General features: G+C 45.4%; 1 protein-coding gene across 1 annotated transcript in view; it reads left to right on the top strand.

Moving 5' to 3' along the window:
- The window catches only part of LGALS3 (galectin 3), a 67,458-nt gene that overhangs the window by 25,851 nt on the left and 19,664 nt on the right, over nucleotides 1-21,943 (top strand). The window contains exons 2-3 of the mRNA XM_078687587.1: nucleotides 809-827; nucleotides 14,202-14,687. Coding sequence (XP_078543713.1) covers nucleotides 813-827; nucleotides 14,202-14,687 — 501 coding nt within the window. The 5' untranslated portion in view covers nucleotides 809-812. The remainder of the gene's footprint in view (nucleotides 1-808; nucleotides 828-14,201; nucleotides 14,688-21,943) is intronic.

The raw sequence follows: 21,943 nt of genomic DNA, 5'->3' as shown, positions 1-21,943 counted from the left end.
CAATGCAGTTTTATCAGCAGTATGGCAATTTTTTCACCCTTCTACAAGCTGTCTGATTACAAAAGACCTATTGTGGACATAAAGCCAACCCATTGCTCACTGTTGGTTAGCTTTACTGTCACTCATTTGCTTACCTCTAATTCAAGGGCTTTCCTTGTCCCGGCTTGTCCATCTGGTTTGTCCTTCCCCTGAAGCATAACCTCTTTACCGTCTCTGATTGGCTGGCTTTTGCCCTACCATTGCTCATTTTAAGGGAACTATTTTTTTCTTTTTGCTTAAGCACTCTATGAAGAAAGCATATTTTTCAGCTCTCCCTCTTGTGCTTCTCCCCACCTGCCAAAAAAACTCCTGATGAATACTACGATATAATTACATGGTGGAACCAGACTGAGCCACAGTTATTCCCCATTCTTGCATGCAATTAGAATTGACATTTTTGCAAAAAGTGGTGGAGTGAGTGGAGGAAGTAGTCTGAAAGCACCATATTGTGACAACGTTATGCTTATTTTGCAAGTCCACGGGATGCTGAATTCTATATCTCCATTGTACTCCATGCATTTAATTAGGGAGTTGTAGACTATCTTTCTCTTTCACGCTCTTTCTCCTCCCTTCTGGCAAAATGAAAAATGTATCAATTTCGCAACTTTCCCACCTTGATGGGTCTACCTCGCATGAAACCGCATAAGCCCCACATTGCTAAGAGACTGCTTTTCCACAATCGTTAGTTACTTTTTTTTAAATATGAAAAATAAACATTATCTTGCACTTTTAATTACATGACTAACTTTAATTATCTTTTTAATTGCAGGAAGATGTCCGAGTTTGATGTAAGTACCCAGTATTCTTTCCCTCCGATAACTATGTATATATTATTTTGAACAATTTAGCTTGCAAAGCATTGGAGAGCCTCTTGCTTTAATTTGTATCCTAAAACGAGTGTTTACTGCCAGGTTTCTTAATTTATGTATTTTTAAAAACCAGTGTGTTGCTTTTTCAGGGATGTAGTAAAGTCGGCACACATATTTCAATACAATTGTCTGGCTTAGTCGCGGTGGCACAGAGATGCAGCTGTCACTAGGCAATCCAAAAGTTGGAATAAGGAGTGTCCATAACAAGAGCCCCAAGGACTAGATCTGCAGTTACAATAAACCTATTTAAGCTCTGGGTAAATGTGACTGAGGAAACAAGAGCTAGGTACAGTGTAACTCAGATATCCAATTTGCAATAAGGTGTTCATATTCAGCTATATGTGTGTCATAATCCAGTATTTGAATCATAACTCATAAAAGTGCCACAGGTCCCATAAACCACAATACGAAATTCACAATATTCTATGAAAACGCGAACTCTGTCAGTGGAGGGTTAGGCGCGCGGCCATTGTTGCATTTGGCTAAAGGCTGTGTGCAGTAGGGGTGGCCACCTGTGAAGGGTTTAACTTAAGGCCTGGCTGTTGGCTAGGCCCTGCAGTAAATTCTCGTTGTGCATAGTTGAAGGACATCGCAGTGGGGGCTGGCTGCAGAGTGACTGTAGGAACTGACCATAGGCCAGGCTCTGTGGCCAACCCCCATGGTGGGTTGGTTTCTCAGTGTTGGGCACAGAGCCTGGGCCCGTCGCTAGCCTCCGCTGTGCAGAGACAGAGGTGGAGTATCGGTACTGCATGGTGGTGTTATCCTTGATATCCTCAGTAAGGTCACTTGAAATTTCATCAGATTTGTCATCAATGATGTAATTTAACATGTCATGAGCGTTGAGGGATGTGGTCATAAGCAGTGAGTGAGATGCAAGTTATGATTAGTTACCTAACCAAAACTGGTGAGTTCAAATGTTTTTTTTGGTTTTGCTTTTTAACCTTTAACTGCACTGTAAATGCTTTTTTCAGATTATATATATGTGTGTGTGTGTATATGTATATGTGTGTGTGTGTGTGTGTGTGTGTGTATATATATATATATATATATATATATATAGTTTTCTTTTGACTGTGCTATGTGAAAATGTAGCTGCAGCACACTCAAATGTTAGAGCACATTTTATCCGTCAAGTGATATATTTCTGTCTTTCAACCTTTCTCAAACCTGAATGTGATGCAACATGGAAAAGCTATTGATGCTTATATCATTACGCCCCCTAGGGATTTACGGATTAAAATGTACAAAGTAAACATCATTAAATGAAATTCATAGCCCCTCTTAAAAAGTACTACTTAAAAAAAATATATTTTAATTATACACTCGTATTTACAGGTTAAGCAAAAATAAGTAATTAACAATCAGATATAAATGGATATAGTTACTTACGGGGCTGAAATTGGGATCATCTGAAATAAATATATCTTAAGTAGTGGCCATCTAAAATTTTGAAGGTTGAAATAGTGACCTAAAACCGAGGTGTGTCCTTGTTGAGTTAAGATTTGTGGCTTATGAATAATGGTGGGGCAAGAACGTATAAACATTTTGGGATTCTCTTATAGCAGGAGTAGTGGACAATGCACATGGTCAACTTAATCCGTTCCTTGTCTCTAATGAAAGCACACGAGGAGCGTTCTTTGTGCTGATTGGATGTGCTCATGTCGCCAAGGCTCAGGCACAGTCTGGCCACCTGGTTTTGCAATCTTTGAATCCCTGTGTATGCAGCATCGCAGTAATTGAGGTATGCCATGGCCAATGCTCTTGTAACTTCACTAGATTGACAAATTCTCCCTCTTCTGCAAACAGTCTGAGAAAGAAAAGCTGGTCGTTTTGTCTCAAATGAAAGGTTTGCGTCAAAGGTAATTCCCTGGCTCCTATCTTTTGGTTAAGTAGATGTCATAGCTTTGTTCATGGAGAAGAAGTTCTTTCATCCAGTGGAAAACGTGATCTATGTATAAAGTAATGTTAGCCCGCTTTTATTGACTTTGGTATCGTCGCTCTACTTTTGGGAAGTCACTTGATACGGCTCGAGGAATCTTGTCTGAGGGCGTTTAGAGATGTTGTAGGGGAGGCAGGAAAGGGGTGATCCCGATGGCATGCTGCATGGGAGCAGTCATGAATATTTCATGTCTCTGGTCCAATCCATACGAACAAAGTCAAGACATTTTCAATCATGCCTTCCTCATTTTCCAGCTTTCCTAGGAGAATTCTTTAGTTCACCATTATATAATGTTGAAGATTTCGAGGAATAATATGCCTGATGTTTTTGTTGTTTACCCATGGACAGGAGGAAAGTTTGTCCGCAATTGCTAAGGTGGAATTCCATTCCTCTCCTGGGTCTGATTCCTGGCACTAGGCATTTTGAAGGAAATTATTCTGTTCCATATATTGTCATGGTTGCTTCTTAACTTTAGATTCCAGGATTGTGTTAAGTAGGGTAAATTGAAGATTGGTCTGTAGGTTCCTAAATCTGTGAGTTCACTTATGGATTTTTCCAGAGTAGTGTCATGGTGGTGTGTTTTGAAAGGCAAAGGCACACTGTTGGAAAGAGCAGCATTTGTCCTCAATAGGTGTGGTCATTGTTTGATGCTTGTGGCTCTGCACGGTTTCATTGGTAAGTTCCAAAGCTTTTATCCTGGTGGCACGTTTTGGTCCCACTCCATTCTCAAACATTCTGAAGGTCATGAAAGTTCACGGAAGTGGAATCCTTGGCAGGTAAAGTGATGAAGCTGAGTTATTGGCAATGGAGTCACACAGGTTTCTTACTTTCTATTCATTGCAAATAATCATTGAATATGAACTTCTTTGCTTCATGTCATCATTGCAGAGTTTATCGGTTAAAAAATTCTGGAAAGGTGCTCAGGACTTGCCTCTTTGAGGAGTTTGCAAGGATGGCAGTGTTTTGTGTGCCTCGTGCTGAGGAACCGCACTTGTGTGGCCATTGATTAGTGCCATTTGTGCTCCAGCTTGTTGCAGGTTCATTTTACCTCGGCTGGTTTCTTGTTGAGCCATTTGTTCCTTGAAAATGATCTTTTCAACAGACCGCTGTTAACCACTCCATTTTGGCTCGTACGTCAAAGCTGATATGGTGCTTATTTTTTTTCCAGTGGCTGACCTGTGCACTTGGAAGACCATATTCTATTTTAAGCATTGTAAATTGACCTGTAGGTATCTTGTTTCTGGTCACAAACATATGCGATTTGAAAATATGTACTATGGAAATTCCAATAACCATACGGTGTCCTTCCTATCTGGTACTGTTGAAAGGTTATGTTCGCCACCACATCTTGGTTCCTGTACACCTGGTAAATTTGGATCTCACCAACTCCAGTGCATTCATTGCCCATTTCTCCTGCCACAGTAGAATTGTTCTTCTTGTGCCTCGTTCCAACTCCCTAGAACTGGGTACAGGCTATCTTTTGTAAATGAGTAAAAATTCAAATATGGGCCTAACTGGTTATATCTAGAAATAATTGTGTATACTGGGACCATTATTTGATTTTTAGATTTGTAAAGCGCAACGAATGCCCGGAGGCGTCTCGGCGCTGCGGATTCAGAGACCATGGACGGCTATACTGTGGCTGCCCTATAAGTCAGATTGGAATAGCCACGTTTTAGCCCAGTTTCAAAGGAATAACAACTCCAGGCCCCTCTGGATTGTCAATATTAGTTCAGTGTACTGCTGTCCGACCTCCTTCAGGGTAACATGAGGCAAGTAGGGGCAACAACCCTGGCGGCTGGGATAGTTTGCCTGCGATGTTCTAGTGACCGGTCTACATTTGCTTTGTAAACTAGGTTAAGCACAATCCCCCTCAGCGCTTCACTCTCAGTGGTAGCGACCGTGAGCAGTCCGTCTTCTCAGCCAAGTAGGTAGTGTGTGGGGTTCAAGGTATGAACTCCATAGTTACCGATTCGCTTAATATATGATTGTCCAACCTAGTGCTTATCTTTTAGAAAAGAAAGTACTTTAATACACCCAAACCATATACTACATCCTATAATATATAGCCACAAATCCACTAGTGCAGGACCACTGACTCGGGACTTAAAGTCCCCCTATGTCTGCTACCTGGGGACAAGCTGTTTGCAGGCTTTACATAGCCAATGGTTCTCGATGGTCCCAGACCCTCTTTCAGGTAGCAGGTGAGTCAGACCGGGTTAAAGGTCATAGGGCCACCATCCGAACTTCTTAGGTCATGGGGTAGCTCCATCTCCATGGTCTGTGGTGACACAGCTGCTTGGTCCACTTTGGAACACAATGTTCAAGATTACAGCTGCGACGTCCGGTCTGACACTTCCGGACAGTGCCCCAGCACTGGCCATGTTCAGTGTTGCAGCAGTGCAGTCCACTTGGGCACCCTTTGCCATTGCTGTGGCCCTGTTGCTTTGGAATAACAATGGTGCAGTTTGCATCAAGCACACTTAATAATAGTGTCATAGCACCGGTATCCGCCATGTTCCAGGCTACAGCGGCGTAGTCCGCCTGCGCATCTTTTTGGCAGTGCTGCAGTCCTGCAGCTTTGGGATCGCCATGGTGCAGTCCGCTTCGGTCAAACTTCAGGACACTGCTACACCCCAGGCCATAACAGGAAAGAGACAACGCCACATTTCAGGAGTACACTGGCCTCTCAAGTCTCTTCTGTGTTGATGGGTCACCACAGCAGTGCCTATGCTTCTTGCTCGCCCTAGTAGTTAGCAGCTCCTACAAGGTTGGTTCACTCCTTTCCTCTTCTTCTCAAGCAGGTTAGCTTCTAGGTGCTTTAGAAGCAGGAGACTGCTCCTTTTTCCGGATCAGACTCCCGGTGATATCCTCTCACCTCCTAGGAGGCTGGTTGTTTGGCAAACAAAAGCTCTGGTTGCACAGCAGTTCTCTGGGTGCTATGCGTCGCATCGCCTTCCTGAAGGAGAACTTGGACCTGGAACAGTAAGTGGGCGAGTAGCTCCAATTTTTATACAGTTAAAGCAGACCGGGAATGCGTCTTCTCCTACTTACCCCCAGGTCTGGATTCTTACTGAAAGCAATATAAGTTTTACCTTTATGTTTAGCTTTTCCCTTCTGTCAGTTTTTTTTGTGGATGCCGTTCTTTCCCTCTCATTACTGATCTTGTTTGTATCATTCAACTCTCTTCCTACTCGATTGTCCAGTGTTTGTCTGCCCTGGTATATCCCAAACAATGTATCCGATTTTCATTCTCAAGGCCATATTGCGTCAACGACTGGGCGCTGTGAGTGTTTACACCTGCGTTCTGATCTAACTTGAGAAGAGGCACCAGACATTTATGCTGTTCTTCTGTAGTATCCAGTTGTGCAGATGCACATGTATCACCTATGCAATGTGACAGGGGCATTCTCCTATATGCAATGGGTGTGGCTACATGGAAATAAAGGAAAGATTTTGCCTGTGTTTTATTACAGAGGCAGAGGGACAGATAAAATGCCTTCACGGGAGGAGGGAAAGTTTAACATCCACTTGAGTGCACACCTATGTGATCCTTTCAGGATGCATTAAAAGGTACTAAGGGCCATCCCGCAGGAAGCTGCAGCCATTGTCCTACCTGCGCAGAGTTTTCATGGTGTGTGCGAACAGTGAAACACTAAATTCCAGTTTGAACTGCTGCCTAATGTCTCAATCATTAGCTCCATATAGCACAAGCCCTGGACAGAGCACAATGTCTTCATTTAAAAAAAGAAAAAAATGAATTGGGCCTGCGCTCCTGTTTGAACTGGGCATACCCAATGTAGTGTGTTGACTAGTCATAATCTTGATTGCCCCCCCCCCCCCCGCATGTGGTTCTGTAATATGGTCCCTGGTGTCCACGCGACAGTTCTTCCTTTCAGGTTCTCGGTCCTGAGGCAGAGTACTCCCTCTTAGTTTACCAACTATCCAATGAAAAGGGCGGTCTTCTGCCTCATCAGGCGGAGATCGAACCTCTTAATCTATTGCACCGCTGCAAGGCATTCCGTTGTTTTTAACCCATCTCTACCAGTTAGTTAACTCCTGTATCTTCAATCATAAGTGGTCTTTGAACTCACTTTTGCAGGATAGCATCTCTTAAAATCTGTGAATATGATTTGTTAAAGTCCCTTTTTAAATGTTTTAGAAATTAAGGTCATTGAGAATTCTTCTTTGAAATAACTTCAATGAAAGCCAGCATTTTCCATTCCCGAAATGGATTTTATTGAAAAATGATTGGTTGGAAGAAAATGGAAAAACTGCATTGCTTTTCAGTGAAACTTCTCCAGAAGGCAATGACTATTTTGCATAACTTGCTAAAATGTTTTACTAGAAATGCCTTGAAACGGAACCTTGGGCAAAGCCCAGATACTAACTCTACTCTAAACCAACCAAACATCGTGCCTAGGAATTCGACTGATCCTAGCCTTAATCCTAATCAATATTATCAGCCTGGCTGTGCGTTTGAACCTCTGCCTGGACCTTTACCCAAAACCAACAGGCTACAACGAAGCCCCTTACACTGATCTTGAATTTTTGACCCTTCACTTTTTCTTAATTGTTAAGTATTTCTTTGCAATGTGTCCTTTTTTATAATTACAAGGACTTTTATTACATTTACAGAAGGAAACGCAACCCTATAAGGTAATATATAAGAAGTAAGCAGCATTAATATAGTATAATCTAAACATAACCTGAAAACAAAAAGGCACAAAATGGAGAAGAGTAGTATTACTATAGTGCCGGGTGCCAAGCATCATTGTGTTTGGCGCCAAACCTCACATTAACCCATTAATTTTCATGAAGCAAGAGTACAGCTACAAAATATAGTTCTGCAATATTCGATTGACCATTCTGTAGAGTAAGAGATATAGGTATTCCCGTTCACTCCTAATCTAAGACAAAAAATTCAGTTATAGTATTACTGTGAAGATAAAGATATTCAATGTGATGGTATACAATCGATGGAGGACGACTATATTGCCAGTACTAAGATCAACTGTGAATTTTGGTTAACCATGATTAGTTTACTCGCAGCTTAAAAAAAAGTAAGCAGAGCGTTCCTAACCCTACTCACCGTCTCCACCACCAGGAAAATGGCTCATGGCCTAACTCTCTCCATCACTCCATCCCAACTCTTCCCTGGCAGAACCACCATTACTATCTACAATAACGGGATTGTCCTAATTCAAGCCACAGACAAGAACCTGGAACTACTAGACAACCTTTTCCCCAAGTTCAAAGAGCACCTTTCCAAGCCCAGGACCTCCACCCATATCTCCTCCAGCACTATCACTCCTGACATCTCAGCCCTCACCCACAACCCCCCTAACCTCGCTCAACATCAGAACGACACACACCTCACCTCTACCTCCAACACCCTAGTCAATCACCCACCTGCTGCTACCACCACGCATCCCTCAATCACAGTCACAAATCTCTCCCCCTCACACACTAATCGCCCCCCTAATTTCAACACTTGGACCCCCACACATGCCACTCCCACTACTCTCTCCCCTGACAATCCAGCTCCCACCCACAATCCCGCTAACCTGGATCAGCACCAGAATGACACGCATAATGACAATTCCCACCCTCTGTCCCTCCCTACTCTCAGTCCCCACTACCACCCGCTAATTAACCACACAGAGCACACCACATCTATTATTATAACTCCCCCTCCCCACGACAGGACCATCTCCAACACCATCTCCCCCCTCTCCCCCCACTCTCAGCCCTCACTACCCCTCAGGCTCCCCCATCACCACCAACATACACTCCACCTCCACCCGCTCTCTCCGCCTGCCACCAAAGCCCTCCTCTACGCCACCAACCTCCTCCGCATTTCATCCACTCCCATCGCCCCCATACCGTCTCTCCTCCCTAACACCAACTCGTACGCCGGCACCACGGAGCCCTGCATGAACACCAACCCACCCCCCCACCCGCATGCTAATGCACAGGTCAGCCACTCACCCATGACTTCCTCCCCCAGCACTAACACCTATCCCACACTGGACAAGATTATGTCCTCCCTCCTCCAGCTCAAAGAAGACTTTCACACCATCAAAGAAGACATTCACACCATCAAAGAGCTACTCATCACCCCCTCCAGACACACCCCACTCACCAACACCCGCCCTCTCAACTGGCTCCCCACCCGTCCCGATGACGCTCCCAAGCTACACCCCTCACACAGGACCACGATCCATGCCCACAATCGCAACAACCGGACCCGCCGCCCACATTGGACGGCGATCCCTGCCCACAATCGCAACAACCACCCCCGTCGCACATGCACCCCTCTTTCGGATCTCGACATTCTCACCCTCCTCCGCTCCTACGACCCAGCTCCCCTAAACCACACAACCGCCACGCACCTCCCCATTCCCACGATACACTCAAAACCCCGTAGACCCCCCACACTAAACAACAGAATCTCCGTCCCGAATAACCTTAGAAAAGTCCCCCTCTCTCTAGTACCCTCTACCTCCCCTGACACACCCCGTCTCAAATGCACTCTCCTCAACTGTAGATCGGCTTCTAGACACTCCTCCGCCATCGCCGATCTCATCCTATCATTGGACCTTGACCTAATCATCTTGACTGAAACCTGGCTAACTGAATCTTCTACACCTATAATGGACATTCTGGTTCCCCCCAACTACCACATCATTAGGCTTGACAGGTCTGGCAAGATAGGTGGTGGAATTGCATGCATATACAGGAACAACCTCTCTGTTCTGAAAGTCTCAGCACCTTCCCTACCCTCCTCAACTTCCTGCGAATACATTTGCCTCAATATTATCAGTGAAGGCAAACCGATATGCTCTCTTCACGGCATTTACCACCCACCCAGAGACAACCTCACCTTCGCCCAACAAATCATGGACATGATTTCAACTAACGCCGGACGACAGCTCACCCAAATATACCTTGGTGACTTCAACCTCCACTGGAACGATCACAATGATGCGGTGGTAAATAGTCTAAAAAATGTCCTCAAAGCCCTGGACCTCACACAATTATGCAACAGCCCGACCCATGAGAAAGGTTCTATCCTCGACCTCATCATCGCCAAAGAGGACGCTATTCAACTTGAATCTATCCAACCCTGTGACTGGTCAGACCATCATATCGTCACATTCTTTATCAATGAAAAAATCAAACTCAACACGACACAATCCTCCAGACCTAAAATATGGAAAAGAGACCTGAAAAAACTCAACCCAGACTCCCTACCCCCGAACAGCCGCGACCTACTGCTCCCTCCTACGGGCGCTACAGATGTCCAATCCTTGACTGACCACTATCTCAACGCCATGACGTCAATTAATGAGGCTGCTCCCATGCAGCTAAAAAGAGTCTCCGCTAAAATTTCCAATCCATGGTACGACGGGAGTCCCAATGAAGATAGAAGAGCCATGCGAATGGCAGAGCGCACCTGGAGAACAGCTCCCTCTGCACTGCACCTGAAAACCCTGAAGAAAAAGAGAAACGCCTACTTCAGGAAAATAAAGCGCTCATAAGCAAACTTCTTCAGCCTCCAGCTCGACCAAGCAAAAAAACGACCAAGAAAACTGTTTGAGCTAATCAGAACACAAGCCAAGGAACAACCCCAACCTATCAGCTCTTTGGACAAAGCACCCTCCTGTGAAGACTTCGCCGCTTTCTTTACCCAAAAAACTGACAACATAAAGAGTGATCTCAGCATTGACGCAAGCCTCTACACCACTTCCAACTGCATAACACCCACCGAACTAAAAAACAATGCTACATGGTCATCCTTTGACACCTACTCTGAAGAAGAAATAGGCAAACTGCTCAGCACCTTGAAACCGTCCAATCACCTCACGGATCCCCTCCCTGCCAACGCTGTCAAAGACTTCACCCCATGGCTCCTTCCACTGTGGACTAAAATTATCAACAGCTCGCTCCAACAAGGATTCATCCCTGACTCCCTCAAAGTTGGACAAGTCACACCTTTACTAAAGAAACCTACTGCCGACCCATCCGACCTAAACCACTACCGTCCCATTACCAATATTCCCACTCTCGCCAAACTATTGGAAAAATGCGCACAACTACAGCTGACTAAACACATTGATCAGTTTGATCTCCTCAACGCTCATCAATCAGGCTTCCGAGCAGGACACAGTACTGAAACTGCTATGACCCACATAATTGATGACGCTCTACAAATGCTAGATCAAAATGATACCTGCCTCCTCATCCTTCTTGATCTCTCATCAGCATTCGACACTGTTAAACATGAGAACTTACTCGAACTTTTGAACACAAGAATGGGTCTATCTGGGACTATTCTCAAGTGGTTCACCTCCTTCTTACACAACAGGTCGCAGAAATTCAAGAGTAACAACCTGATGTCCTCGCCAATACCTGTTTCGTTAGGGAGGATCCTTGGGGGACACCTATCACCAACTTTGTTCAACCTAGTTATGGAACCCCTCACCACCTTGCTACAAGCATCCAATGTACTTTTTCACATGTACGCAGATGACACCCAATTATATCTCAAACTACAATCTCCCAATGACATTTTACTCCTGAACTCAACGATCAGAAGCACCCAATCCTGGCTTGCAAATAATCATCTCAAACTCAATGCTCTGAAAACAGAGTTCCTTTTGATCTCACCTCCCGCGAAGATCTCTACCACTCAAACGTGGCTTAAACAGCTAACTGCACTCAATGTCCTACCCACCATCGTGGACTCAGCAAAATCTCTAGGCATAACTCTTGACTCCAATCTCAACATGCAGCATCATATCAGCAAGGCTACTAAGGGTGCGAACTTCCAAATCAATACCCTGAGGAAACTTAAACCCTTCCTACCAGCCAAAGACTTCCAAACTGCAGTACAAGCACTAGTAATCCCGCGAATTGAATACGGCAGCATCGCCCTCTGCGGTCTCCCGTTAACCACTACTGCACCCCTAAGAGCCTCTCTAAACGCTGCAGCGAGACTCATCACTGGGTCAAAAAAACACTCGCATATCTCCCCTGACTTGAAATCCCTGAACTGGCTGCCTTTTGAAGCCAGAATACATCTGAAAATCGCCTGCATGACACACAAGGCTGTACACCTGAGCTCTCCCGGATACCTCACTCAGAAGCTGTCCATCTCTGGCGGCTCTAGATACACTAGAGGCACAAACAATCTACTGCTAAAACCTCGGAAGATTCAGGAAGGAAAAAACGTATAAGCGCTCTTTCTCAGGAATGGCACCCAGGATCTGGAACTCACTCCCTCCTGAAACAAGGCTCATCTCCTCAATCACACTTTTTAAGAAAGAAGTAAAAGCTCTTCTCATGGCCAAATACACTTGAGCTTTTAACTTGGATCTGTAAAGTATCTGCACCGATCTATATTACCCAGCTCGATCCCGACGACTATGTGTTTTTCCTGTATTATTCTGCTAGATCCCTACGAATATGTGTTGTACCTGTATTATTGTTTCACTTACCTGACTATTTACTTGCATTATTGATTTACCTGTACTATTATGCTCCCTCACGTATTCATTCTCTTGTTTGGTATTCCCTGCTTTGTAAAGCGCTCTGATATCTGCAAAGATCTTGTTCGCGCTATATAAAACTTTCAAAATAGACAAATATCCTTGATTTATTTATTTTGTCTTGGCCCAAGTTAGACCTCAGAGATTTTACCTAAATACTTCACCTAGTGGAGGTAGGATTGAAATTCTAAAAATAATGGTACGTTCTATAGTGAATTCCTTGACAAGCATGCTCCCAGTCCGTGTCAGGCGATTTCCTTAGCAGTCTAAACCGGGCTACGTTAACATTGCAATGGCAAGGCAAGGTTAAATCTCTTTTAGAATTTACCACCTGAGTAAATGTAGGGAAGGGTATTGAACACTTATGTGGCTACCATACACCCTTTCTTTGTCGACACGGGAGCAGATGGATTTTAACTAATCACACAAATCTATTGAGCTGGCTACAAGTTGAAAAATGTCTTACTTATTCATATTATTTAATTTCCCTTCTAATTAAACATATAGAGCCGTTCTCGCACTTGCTAGGGGGGGGGTGGTGGTCTGAGACTGAGATGGCTGGCCAAACACACATGTGCAGGAGTGCACATAGCACTCCTCCTCCTGCGCCCCACTCTTCCCTGCACCAGCTGTCTCAGAGCCGTCAAATGAAAAATAAAACTATGCTAGAACATAGTTGTATTTTTCAATCCTGCCTCTGAGCCCAGCAGTGGGGCGATGGTCCTCAGCCATTGTGGGGGAGCTGCCTCTGCCAGTGACCCCCCCCCCCCAAACCCAAAGAAGCCTTGATGGCTTGCCCGATGCTCACTAACAGTCGGGTGCAGAAGGGGTGCTTGGTCCAGTTGAGCAGGGTCCATACTAGGACGGTCCTTGGACATTGGGAGTAAAAGGTCTCGGCCAAAACCGGCTGGGAGTAGTAACCTCATGTTTGCCCCGTGGCCCTATGAAAGGGGTGCTGACCTTTGGCTCCTCGTCTGCCCCCCCCCCCCCCTTTGTGTACAGAATTACCACAATTCTTGGGACAAACCTTCATATAGTCACAAAAATTACTAGGCACCTTCTCGACTTCAACTTGGCATTCTACTTACTGATCCATGTTAGAAACGTGTTTTCTGAGGAAAAAATTGATTAAATCTTAGGATACTCCTTTCTTGTTACTGTGCTATGAGGACACTTCCATATTCGCATTTGCTAAACATAATGTTGCTGTATAATGTAATTAATTTTAAATTGAGTGCTATAGGGAAACTATTAAAGATAGTATCTTGTCTCCGGATTGTTGCATTTATTTTCCTTTTACTGTATGATTGGTCTGAGGTATGCTTTGAATTTTTTCTTGAATACTGTGACCATGTGTTCTGCACACTAAGCTGCCAGTTTACATTACCCACATACTATTCTGCACTGTAATTACTACTTGAGCTTTCACTTATGGTTGCACAGTGATAATCCGGTCCTTCTGGAGAATGCTGTTCAATCCATTAACAAATGCAGTCCTAAACCCTGATGTCACAAGGAACCTGCCTGGGTAGACCGGCCCCCTTGCGTGGCGTTTTAAATATGTTCTTTGTAGTCACATGAATGCTACTATTCTTGGGTGATCACCATGCCACCTAGGTTTATGTGTGACACTTTTCTAACTATAAAATAAGACCGATGTTGGGGACACAGGTGACCATAGAGTGAATGCTTCTAACGAGGATTATTACCGTTGTTCCATTTATGCCTACCAGAAATTTTTGGGAAAGCTAATCAGTATCACTTGGCCTGCTTTTAAGGTGTTTTGTTTTTGTTTTCCAGCTATCCGATGCAGTGCCTGGAGGAACAGCACCTACTGTGCAAGGGACCAACCCACAGCAACCTCCTAACTGGTCTCCAAATCCTTGGGGGCAGTACCCAGGAGCTGGGCAGCCATACCCAGGGGCACCTGGAGCTGGGCAGCCATACCCAGGGGCACCTGGAGCATACCCCGGGGCACCTGGAGGAGCATACCCAGGGGCACCTGGGGCTGGGCAGCCATACCCAGGGGCACCTGGGGCTGGGCAGCCATACCCAGGGGCACCTGGAGCTGGGCAGCCATACCCAGGGGCACCTGGTGATGGAAGCCAATTCCCGGGAGCGCCTGGTGGCGGGATGGCATTTCCTCTTTTTCCTGGTGCAGGACAGACTTTCCCGGGATTCTCTGGTCCTACACCTACACCTACGCCAGCACCAACTGGACCAAGTGCCCCTCAGCCAGGTGTTCCAGGTGGGCCTGCGCCACAGTCTGGGCCTGCAGCACCACTGGTAAGTGAACAATTTGAAGTTCCATTAAAACTGCACATTTGTGATACTGTTGACCGGATTGTGATACTGTTGACCGGATTGTGTTCGGGTTTTTTTTGTGTGTTTTTTTGTGCTTGCTTTAACCAATTCATGTTTTTTAAAAATGTATCATGAATTGGAAAACGTTGGGGTACATGGAATACCCCATGTACCTCACTGTCTTCCACATTCTAAATTAGCAAGGGCATGGCATACTTTTCAGGCAAAGCCACTATGCCTCGCTATTTTATAAGAGAAGGGGCTCGTTGATTGGTGAGTTTGTCGTTGTAACTATGGGTTAGTGGGGTAAATGTGAGAAGGTGTCAACGGATGGATCAGTGAGTGAGTGCATGAATGAATGAGTAACAGAGTACAGGAATAGTTAATGAGTGAGTGAAATTATGGATAAATTAATGGGTGAGTCATGAATGGTGGAATAAGTGACTGCATGGATTACTGTGTTAACGGTTGTGTGAGAGTGTTAAAGGAGGCAGGCAGCTTGCATCAATTTTACTGACTGAGGCCTCAAACCGCAGTTGTGATCATTTTATATGAATACGCACTACCAATATTATGCCAATGCAAGCTGCACTTTGGAGAGGGACTCCATCTTGCCAAGAATTCCCCCACTATGTAAAAAATTCTAGAGACCAGAAGCAGTCTAGTTTTTTTAGCATGTAGGCTGTGCGAGTGTAGAACTCCACTGCCTGCATTTAGCAGGCACAGTTCGGACGGTTGCCCAGTTCCAGGCAGGAGTACAGAATGGAGAGCCGCTGCAGGAGTGGAGGACTGTGGCCTACCAGATACCGTTGCCAACAAGCCCTAGCACACATAAATGTTCTTTTTATACACATTAATAGTGCAAAACAATTTATAACACATAATGAATATGTGTAATACTGAAGATTAAATGTTAATTTTAGTTGCTCCAGCCAACATGTCTCTTGTCGCTATGGGATTGTGGCCCGCGACTTCCTCAGGGCTGTATCACGTTTGTAGACTATGTTCTGCCTTCCTGCCGGTTATACTTCCGTCCCGGCCGTTTTTTGGGCTGGGAAGATTTTCCCAAAAATATCCAGTTTCTTCTAGATATTATTTATTTGACACACAAGTTGCTTCACAGTCGTGTCAGTAGTTCCATTACCTACAACGCTGTGACCAGCAGCTGGTAGAAAGCGCTTATTCGCGCCCTGACTTCATATGGTCTGTCTGTGGCTCCTTGTATGATCGTAGTTGGTATACCAGCTACCGTTGCCTTGTATTAATGCGGAGCCCAAAATGCATTATGAAGCTGGTGCCTGCAGAAAGCATTTAGCGCGAGTGATGGAAGACAAACTCCAAATCTGTGCTCTATACAAAAACTTTGGAGCTCCTTCACCCCTACCCCTTTCTTTCAAAACTGGCCACTGCTCCACTGGTAGCGGGGGACAGGCAACAGACAAACTTTGGTGGGTACTTCACTATAATAAAGTTGATGCACTGGAGGGTGCAGAAGCACTAGCCACTCCTGTGCCATGTGGAGATCAGAGGTGGCACTGCAACCTCTCCACACCAAGAGGACAGTGAGACGCTCCGCTGATGTTTTCTGCAATTTGCAGGTAGTTGTTTGCAGCTTAGCTGCTCCGCATCATCCCTTGTATTGGAGGGGAGCTTCAACTCTTCTGCCTATACTTGGCATTAAAGCACTCTATCTACTTCTTTTCCAAGCTGCAATGTCAGATGCACAACATAGGCATGTTTTGTTATAATTGTGACCTGGTTCAAGCAAAGAATCAACTGATGATGTTTCAGTGCGTCTCTATTTTGTTTCACTGATGCTACTTGTGGCAGGAAGAGTGGTGTTGAGAAGGCAATTCTGCATGGGCAAGAGTCTGGGTGTAAAGGGACAGCTGGGGGCGAAAGACCGGGTGATGTTTATGCGTTGGACGAACTGTGCTCATGGTGTCTTTTGGATGGGGACTAGTAGACCCCGTTTGACTAACTACACCACAGCTGCCTACTGGAATCTGTGCCCAAACACCCCCCGAAAGGGCCTCAAGGATGTTTGGGTAGTTGAAGAGTTCTGAACTTAACTGACACTTAGGTCGGCTAGTTGTGTGTCCAATAGTACTGAGCGGACCAGGTCCAATTTACCCAGATGTTTATCAATAGAGTTTCATTGATCTAAATTGGGGTGCAGTTTCACCTCTACCAGATGGCTGATCTTCTCACAAAGCGATTCTGTGAGCACTCTCCATGGGACCTACAGCCCGTCTCCTGTTGGCAGGATCTAGTTGTGAAGTGAAGTGGAGTCGGACTCGAGTGTCTTCTGCTTCTGCGCGTGCTTTCTACACTTTACGGTCGGCCAATGCCAGGAGTCCCCAGAACAGCCTCTGAGCGAACCTTCTCCTCCTGGTGTAGCTCCATCACATTTCCTGGGACAGTATCCGCTGAAAAAACAGCATGCCGCACCTCGAACGTTAACACACTCTGCAGCGCGACACCCGCAAGTGCCCCTAGACCGTGTGCAGGGACCAATAACTGCCCTCGGACAGTATAGATTTAGATAACCCCCACGACACGTGCTGAAAAGCGGTTGACGGTAGTATGTCCATTTGTCTGGGGTTGGGCTGGGCCGTTCTTCCGTTTCCCTAATTTTTATTCCAGAACACCATTCTTAACTTTGCTGACTAGATTGATTAAGGGAACTGACAGAATCCAGCAAAAATCCAAGGATGGGACAGCTTAAGGGCCAGCCACGGTAAGGGAAGACCCAGCCACGGTAAGGGAAGACCCATCAAGTAATCGTACTTTAGAGCTAACCAATCGAGGCAGAATGAAACCCAGCGAACTCTCCACAAAAGTTCAGCCTACGAGAGAGCAAGACAAACTTAGTAATTACAATCAAAGTATCAGATTCATCTTTTAACTTAAGGAATCCAGTGTATAAATATATGTTGGTCAATGAAAGTCTTCTTTCTTGGCATACAGTTGCAATGTCTGAGGAGGGGGGCTAGGGTAAATGATCAGGGGATTTTTATTTCTGTGCATTAAGGCATATGTTTTTCATTGTCTTTGTTTTTTAGAACTTGAATTGTTTGTGCATGAAATAATAGTTTTTTTTAATCTATTGGGAATCCACCAAACTATGTGTAATTTACTTCCCACTTGTAATTTAGATTTTGTTTACAATTGATCACATTTATTTCTAGCCGTTCAGCGTTGTTCTGTCCGCAGAAGCAGCGATTGTATATGCCAGTGCTTAATTTGAAAACAAATAAAGAGAAAGTGCAGGGGGGGCCAACGTTTTCCACTGCAGAATGCCCGAGATGTCCAATACCAAGGCTCCCCAGTCTTGATTCCACCACTCTGCCTTTTCTTCCACCACTCTGCCTCTTAATCTCCCTCTGGGTTCTTTTTCCTCTCTTCTTTCTGTTTGTCGCTATCTTTCTCATCTCCCCTTGCTGCCTTTCTGTCTTTCTCTGGGTTAACCTCTGATGATGAAAAAGAAGCCCTGGTTCCAAAAAGAAGTGCCAGTGCCCACCATCTGCAACCACCTACACAAATTAAGCACTGGTATTTTTGCAACTTTACAGCTAATATTCTATAATAGTCAGCGAACCAGTGATCACAATTGTTCTGTGATATTAAGAAATAGGATACCTTGAGTTCATGGTTGATATGGGTGACGGCAAATGTCTAAATTACTTACCGGTAAGTGCATTACTCTGCGTCCTGTTTCATCTCTTAGAGCCATTACATTTGAGGCCATCCTGCTGCCACGTATGCCAATCCCACGTAGAGGTTGACTCTGGCAGTGAGGGCCGGAGCAGTCACCAACACAACTGTCAGGAAACACCTTGCCTAAAGGAAACTTAGAATAAAATGCTCCCAACTCCTTTAATCTCCTGGCTGCGGTAATCCACACCATAAAGACTGTCTTAAATGTGAAGTACTGCAACTCTACCTCCTCTTAAAGTTCAAAGGGAGATGACCTCCAAGCTTCCAAGACCACTGTTAAATTCCCGGGATGAGCTGGCCTAACTGACCCTGGACAGGAACTGGACAGACCCTTTAAGAGACGTGACACCAAACCGTCCACATCCAGCAAACTCACAGAAGTAGATGTGGTATACACCTGTTACAACGCAATTTTTACTCCGCACTACCACTACAACGCGACCATTACAACGCATACCATTACAACGCATTGCGCTGGGGGGCGCTCTAGGATAGGGAATAAGTTTAATTTTCTATCCAACACCTTCCCTAGTGTCCACGGGGACTGGAGTTGGAATAGAAAATTATACTTACCAATATCCAGCACCTCTAAGCGCTATGCGTTGTAACGGTATTCGTTGTAAATACCGCGTTGTAATGGTATGCGGAGTAAAAGTATGCGTTGTAACGTCATACATCCGTAGGCGCTAACCCCTTCACTGCACACCCTTGGAAAAAGAACCCCCAATGCCGTTTATAGGAACACTGAGTCGACCATTTCCTAGAAGCTTGCAATATAGCCAACAAAGCATCCACAACACCCAGACTCTCAATCCCCTCCTTTCAACTTCCAGACCGTCGAATGGAGCATCCATGGAGACTCCACCCTCAAAATTTGGGAAGTGCAGAGGAGACTAAACCAGTAGCATAGGCCATTCCGCAGCTCTCTGCATCCTCAGCAACAGAGGAAACCAGTTGGCTTGTGGCCACCAGAAATACCCTGCCGCAACTTCTAAACCCTCCCCAGAAAGGGCCCGATGAGAGGAAACGGAGGAAAAGAATATATCGGGCAATCTGGCAACTGACATGACAGCGTCTGTAGCCCAAGCATGCACCTCCCTTCCTCTGGTACAGAACCTCTGAAATTTGACTTTGCTTCATGAGACAAATAGATCCACCACTGGAAGACTCCACATCTGAGCTGGGTGGAAAAAAAAACTCATGGATCTAGGGGAAAATTCCTGAGAGGCGGAAATATCCCTACTGAGCAAACTGGCTGACACATTGCATGATCCCTAAATGTGAAGTGCTCTTCGGGCTCTGAGGGCACACTCACCCCAGGAAAACATCTTGTGAGAAATCTTGTTCAGACTGCTGGAGCAAGTTCCCCCCCCCCCCCCCCCCCCCCCACCTGTTTATATAGACCTTGGCGGTGACATTGCCTGTCCTCACCAGAACTGCTCTGCCCCTGCAGCTGGGAGATGAACACAAGAATGGCCCTTCTTACGGCTTTGAGCTCCTTCCAATTTGAGGAATGGCATGCCTTGGTGCGGGTCCAACATCCTTGCACCTGCAAGCCATCTCTTCAAGTCTTCCAACCTGACAAACTGGCATCTGTGGTAAGGATCCCAGGTTTGGGAGGATCTAGCATCACCCCGTGCAATAGATTCTCTGCGTTAAGCCACCATGCCAGATCCCCTTTCAACTATCGGCAGAGAGGAATAGAACTTTTCAAATCCTGTGATCCTGGATCCCAATTGAGAAGAACCCATGAGACTAATCTGTGGAGATAGAACCGAGCCCATGGAAATAAGAAGATTGTCAATGCCATGCCTCCCTGGACCCTGAGCCAAGAATCTATCTTTGGGCAGTCATGTTCCAACCTAATCCTGATGTGACACTGAAGCTTGGACATCTCCCAGCTGGAATACACACCTGATCTAGCAGAGTTAGGAACTGTGACCCAATGAAGACCAGGTCTTGTTACTGGCTTGAAGACTTTCCCCAATTGATATGGAAACCCATGAGAAAGAAGCACATCCAGCAGTCTGTCTGTATGGGACAGCACCTCTGCCGATGGGGGCCGGCACCAATCCGTTTTCTAGAGAAGGGTATGCAAAAATTCCATTGGAATGCAGAAGTGCCACCAATGGAGCCAGTACTTTGGTGAACGCTCTCAGAAATGATTTGAGCCTATAAGGGAGAACTTGAAACGTATAGTGGTCTCACTCCAGAGCAGACCGCAAATATAATTGATGCAAGGTTTTGACTGAGACAGGGAGATGCACTTCTTCTAAAACTATGGACACCAGCCAATCTCCGGATCTTATCGGAGGAATAATTGACTGCAGAGTCACCATCCGAAAGGGAAGGGTCTGGGTCGAAACATTGACCATTTTAAATCCAGCATCGGCCTGTAATCTCCTGGTACCTTCTGGACTAAACATAGAATCTAATATACACCCCTTTCTCTTTCTTCTGGAGGGACCTGAATGATTGCCTTTTTCTCGAACAGTGCTTCCCCTTGTAGCAGTGTCTGGTGTTTCTGGTCCCGTGCTGGCAGGTGGTACACCTTGAGGCCGAAGCATGGAGGAATCCTTCAGAACTCCACTGCAGGTCCATTGCTGACCACGTGGAGTACCTATGTGTCCATCCTTTCCCATGCCGCGACCAAGTGGCGCAGCCCCCCTCCAACTTGGAAATCTCCTATTGTCCCGTAATTGTCGAGCGCTTCTGCACTGGCCCCTTTTTAAGAACTTTCTTTGGTGCAGATGGTCTTGGCTGTTACTTATGCTGATGGGTAAAAAATACCTTGACCTCCTTACGGGGAGATAACTGGGAACTCTTGTCCCAAAACCTCTTTAGTCCTATCTACCCTTATAAGGAAGGATATGTTTTCGGTCCTTGAAGGCTTTCAAAGTCATGTCATCCAGCTGGTCGCCAAATAACATTTTACCCTGAAAAATAATCCTCACCAAAGCTGACTTTTCCACTGCCTCATCCTTCCAGTTCCTCATCCATAGGTGACGCCTGGCTGCCACCAAAACCCTTGAAGACAGTGCAGTAGCTTCCACTATATCCAAAGAGATATCGACCAATAAGCGGGCTTGATGCTCCATGCCAGATAACAGCAGCAAACACTCCTAGCCCTCCTAGATTGCTACTGCCACCTGATGAAACTCTTCAAAAACAGGCTGTGCCGTATATGCCGCACACAAACTAGCCTTCAATGCTAGATTTTCTGCCACAAAAGTTTTTTTCAATCCTACATCAGTCTTTTTATCAGCCGGATCAGTAGGTGCACAATCTTCAGAGTTAATGGAAGTCTTGCAGATTAGGGTAGCCAAAATAGCATTCACTTGAACATTATGGGGAAGCAGCTCATCAGCATCCAGTATGTAGTTTTGCAAAAACCGTGGAACTGACACCTATCCACTTATTTCCATTCAAACGTCACCATGTCCTTGATTGCACCATGAAAGGGTATCGCCATGGCACTAGGTTTAGATTACTGTGGAAAACAAAGCCTCCTCCATATC

This window comes from Lissotriton helveticus, chromosome 4_1 (assembly GCF_964261635.1).
Source record: "Lissotriton helveticus chromosome 4_1, aLisHel1.1, whole genome shotgun sequence".
Classification (NCBI taxonomy): domain Eukaryota; kingdom Metazoa; phylum Chordata; class Amphibia; order Caudata; family Salamandridae; genus Lissotriton; species Lissotriton helveticus.
The sequence above is the reverse complement of the archived record's forward strand: the minus strand, read 5'-3'. Positions and strand labels throughout refer to the sequence as shown.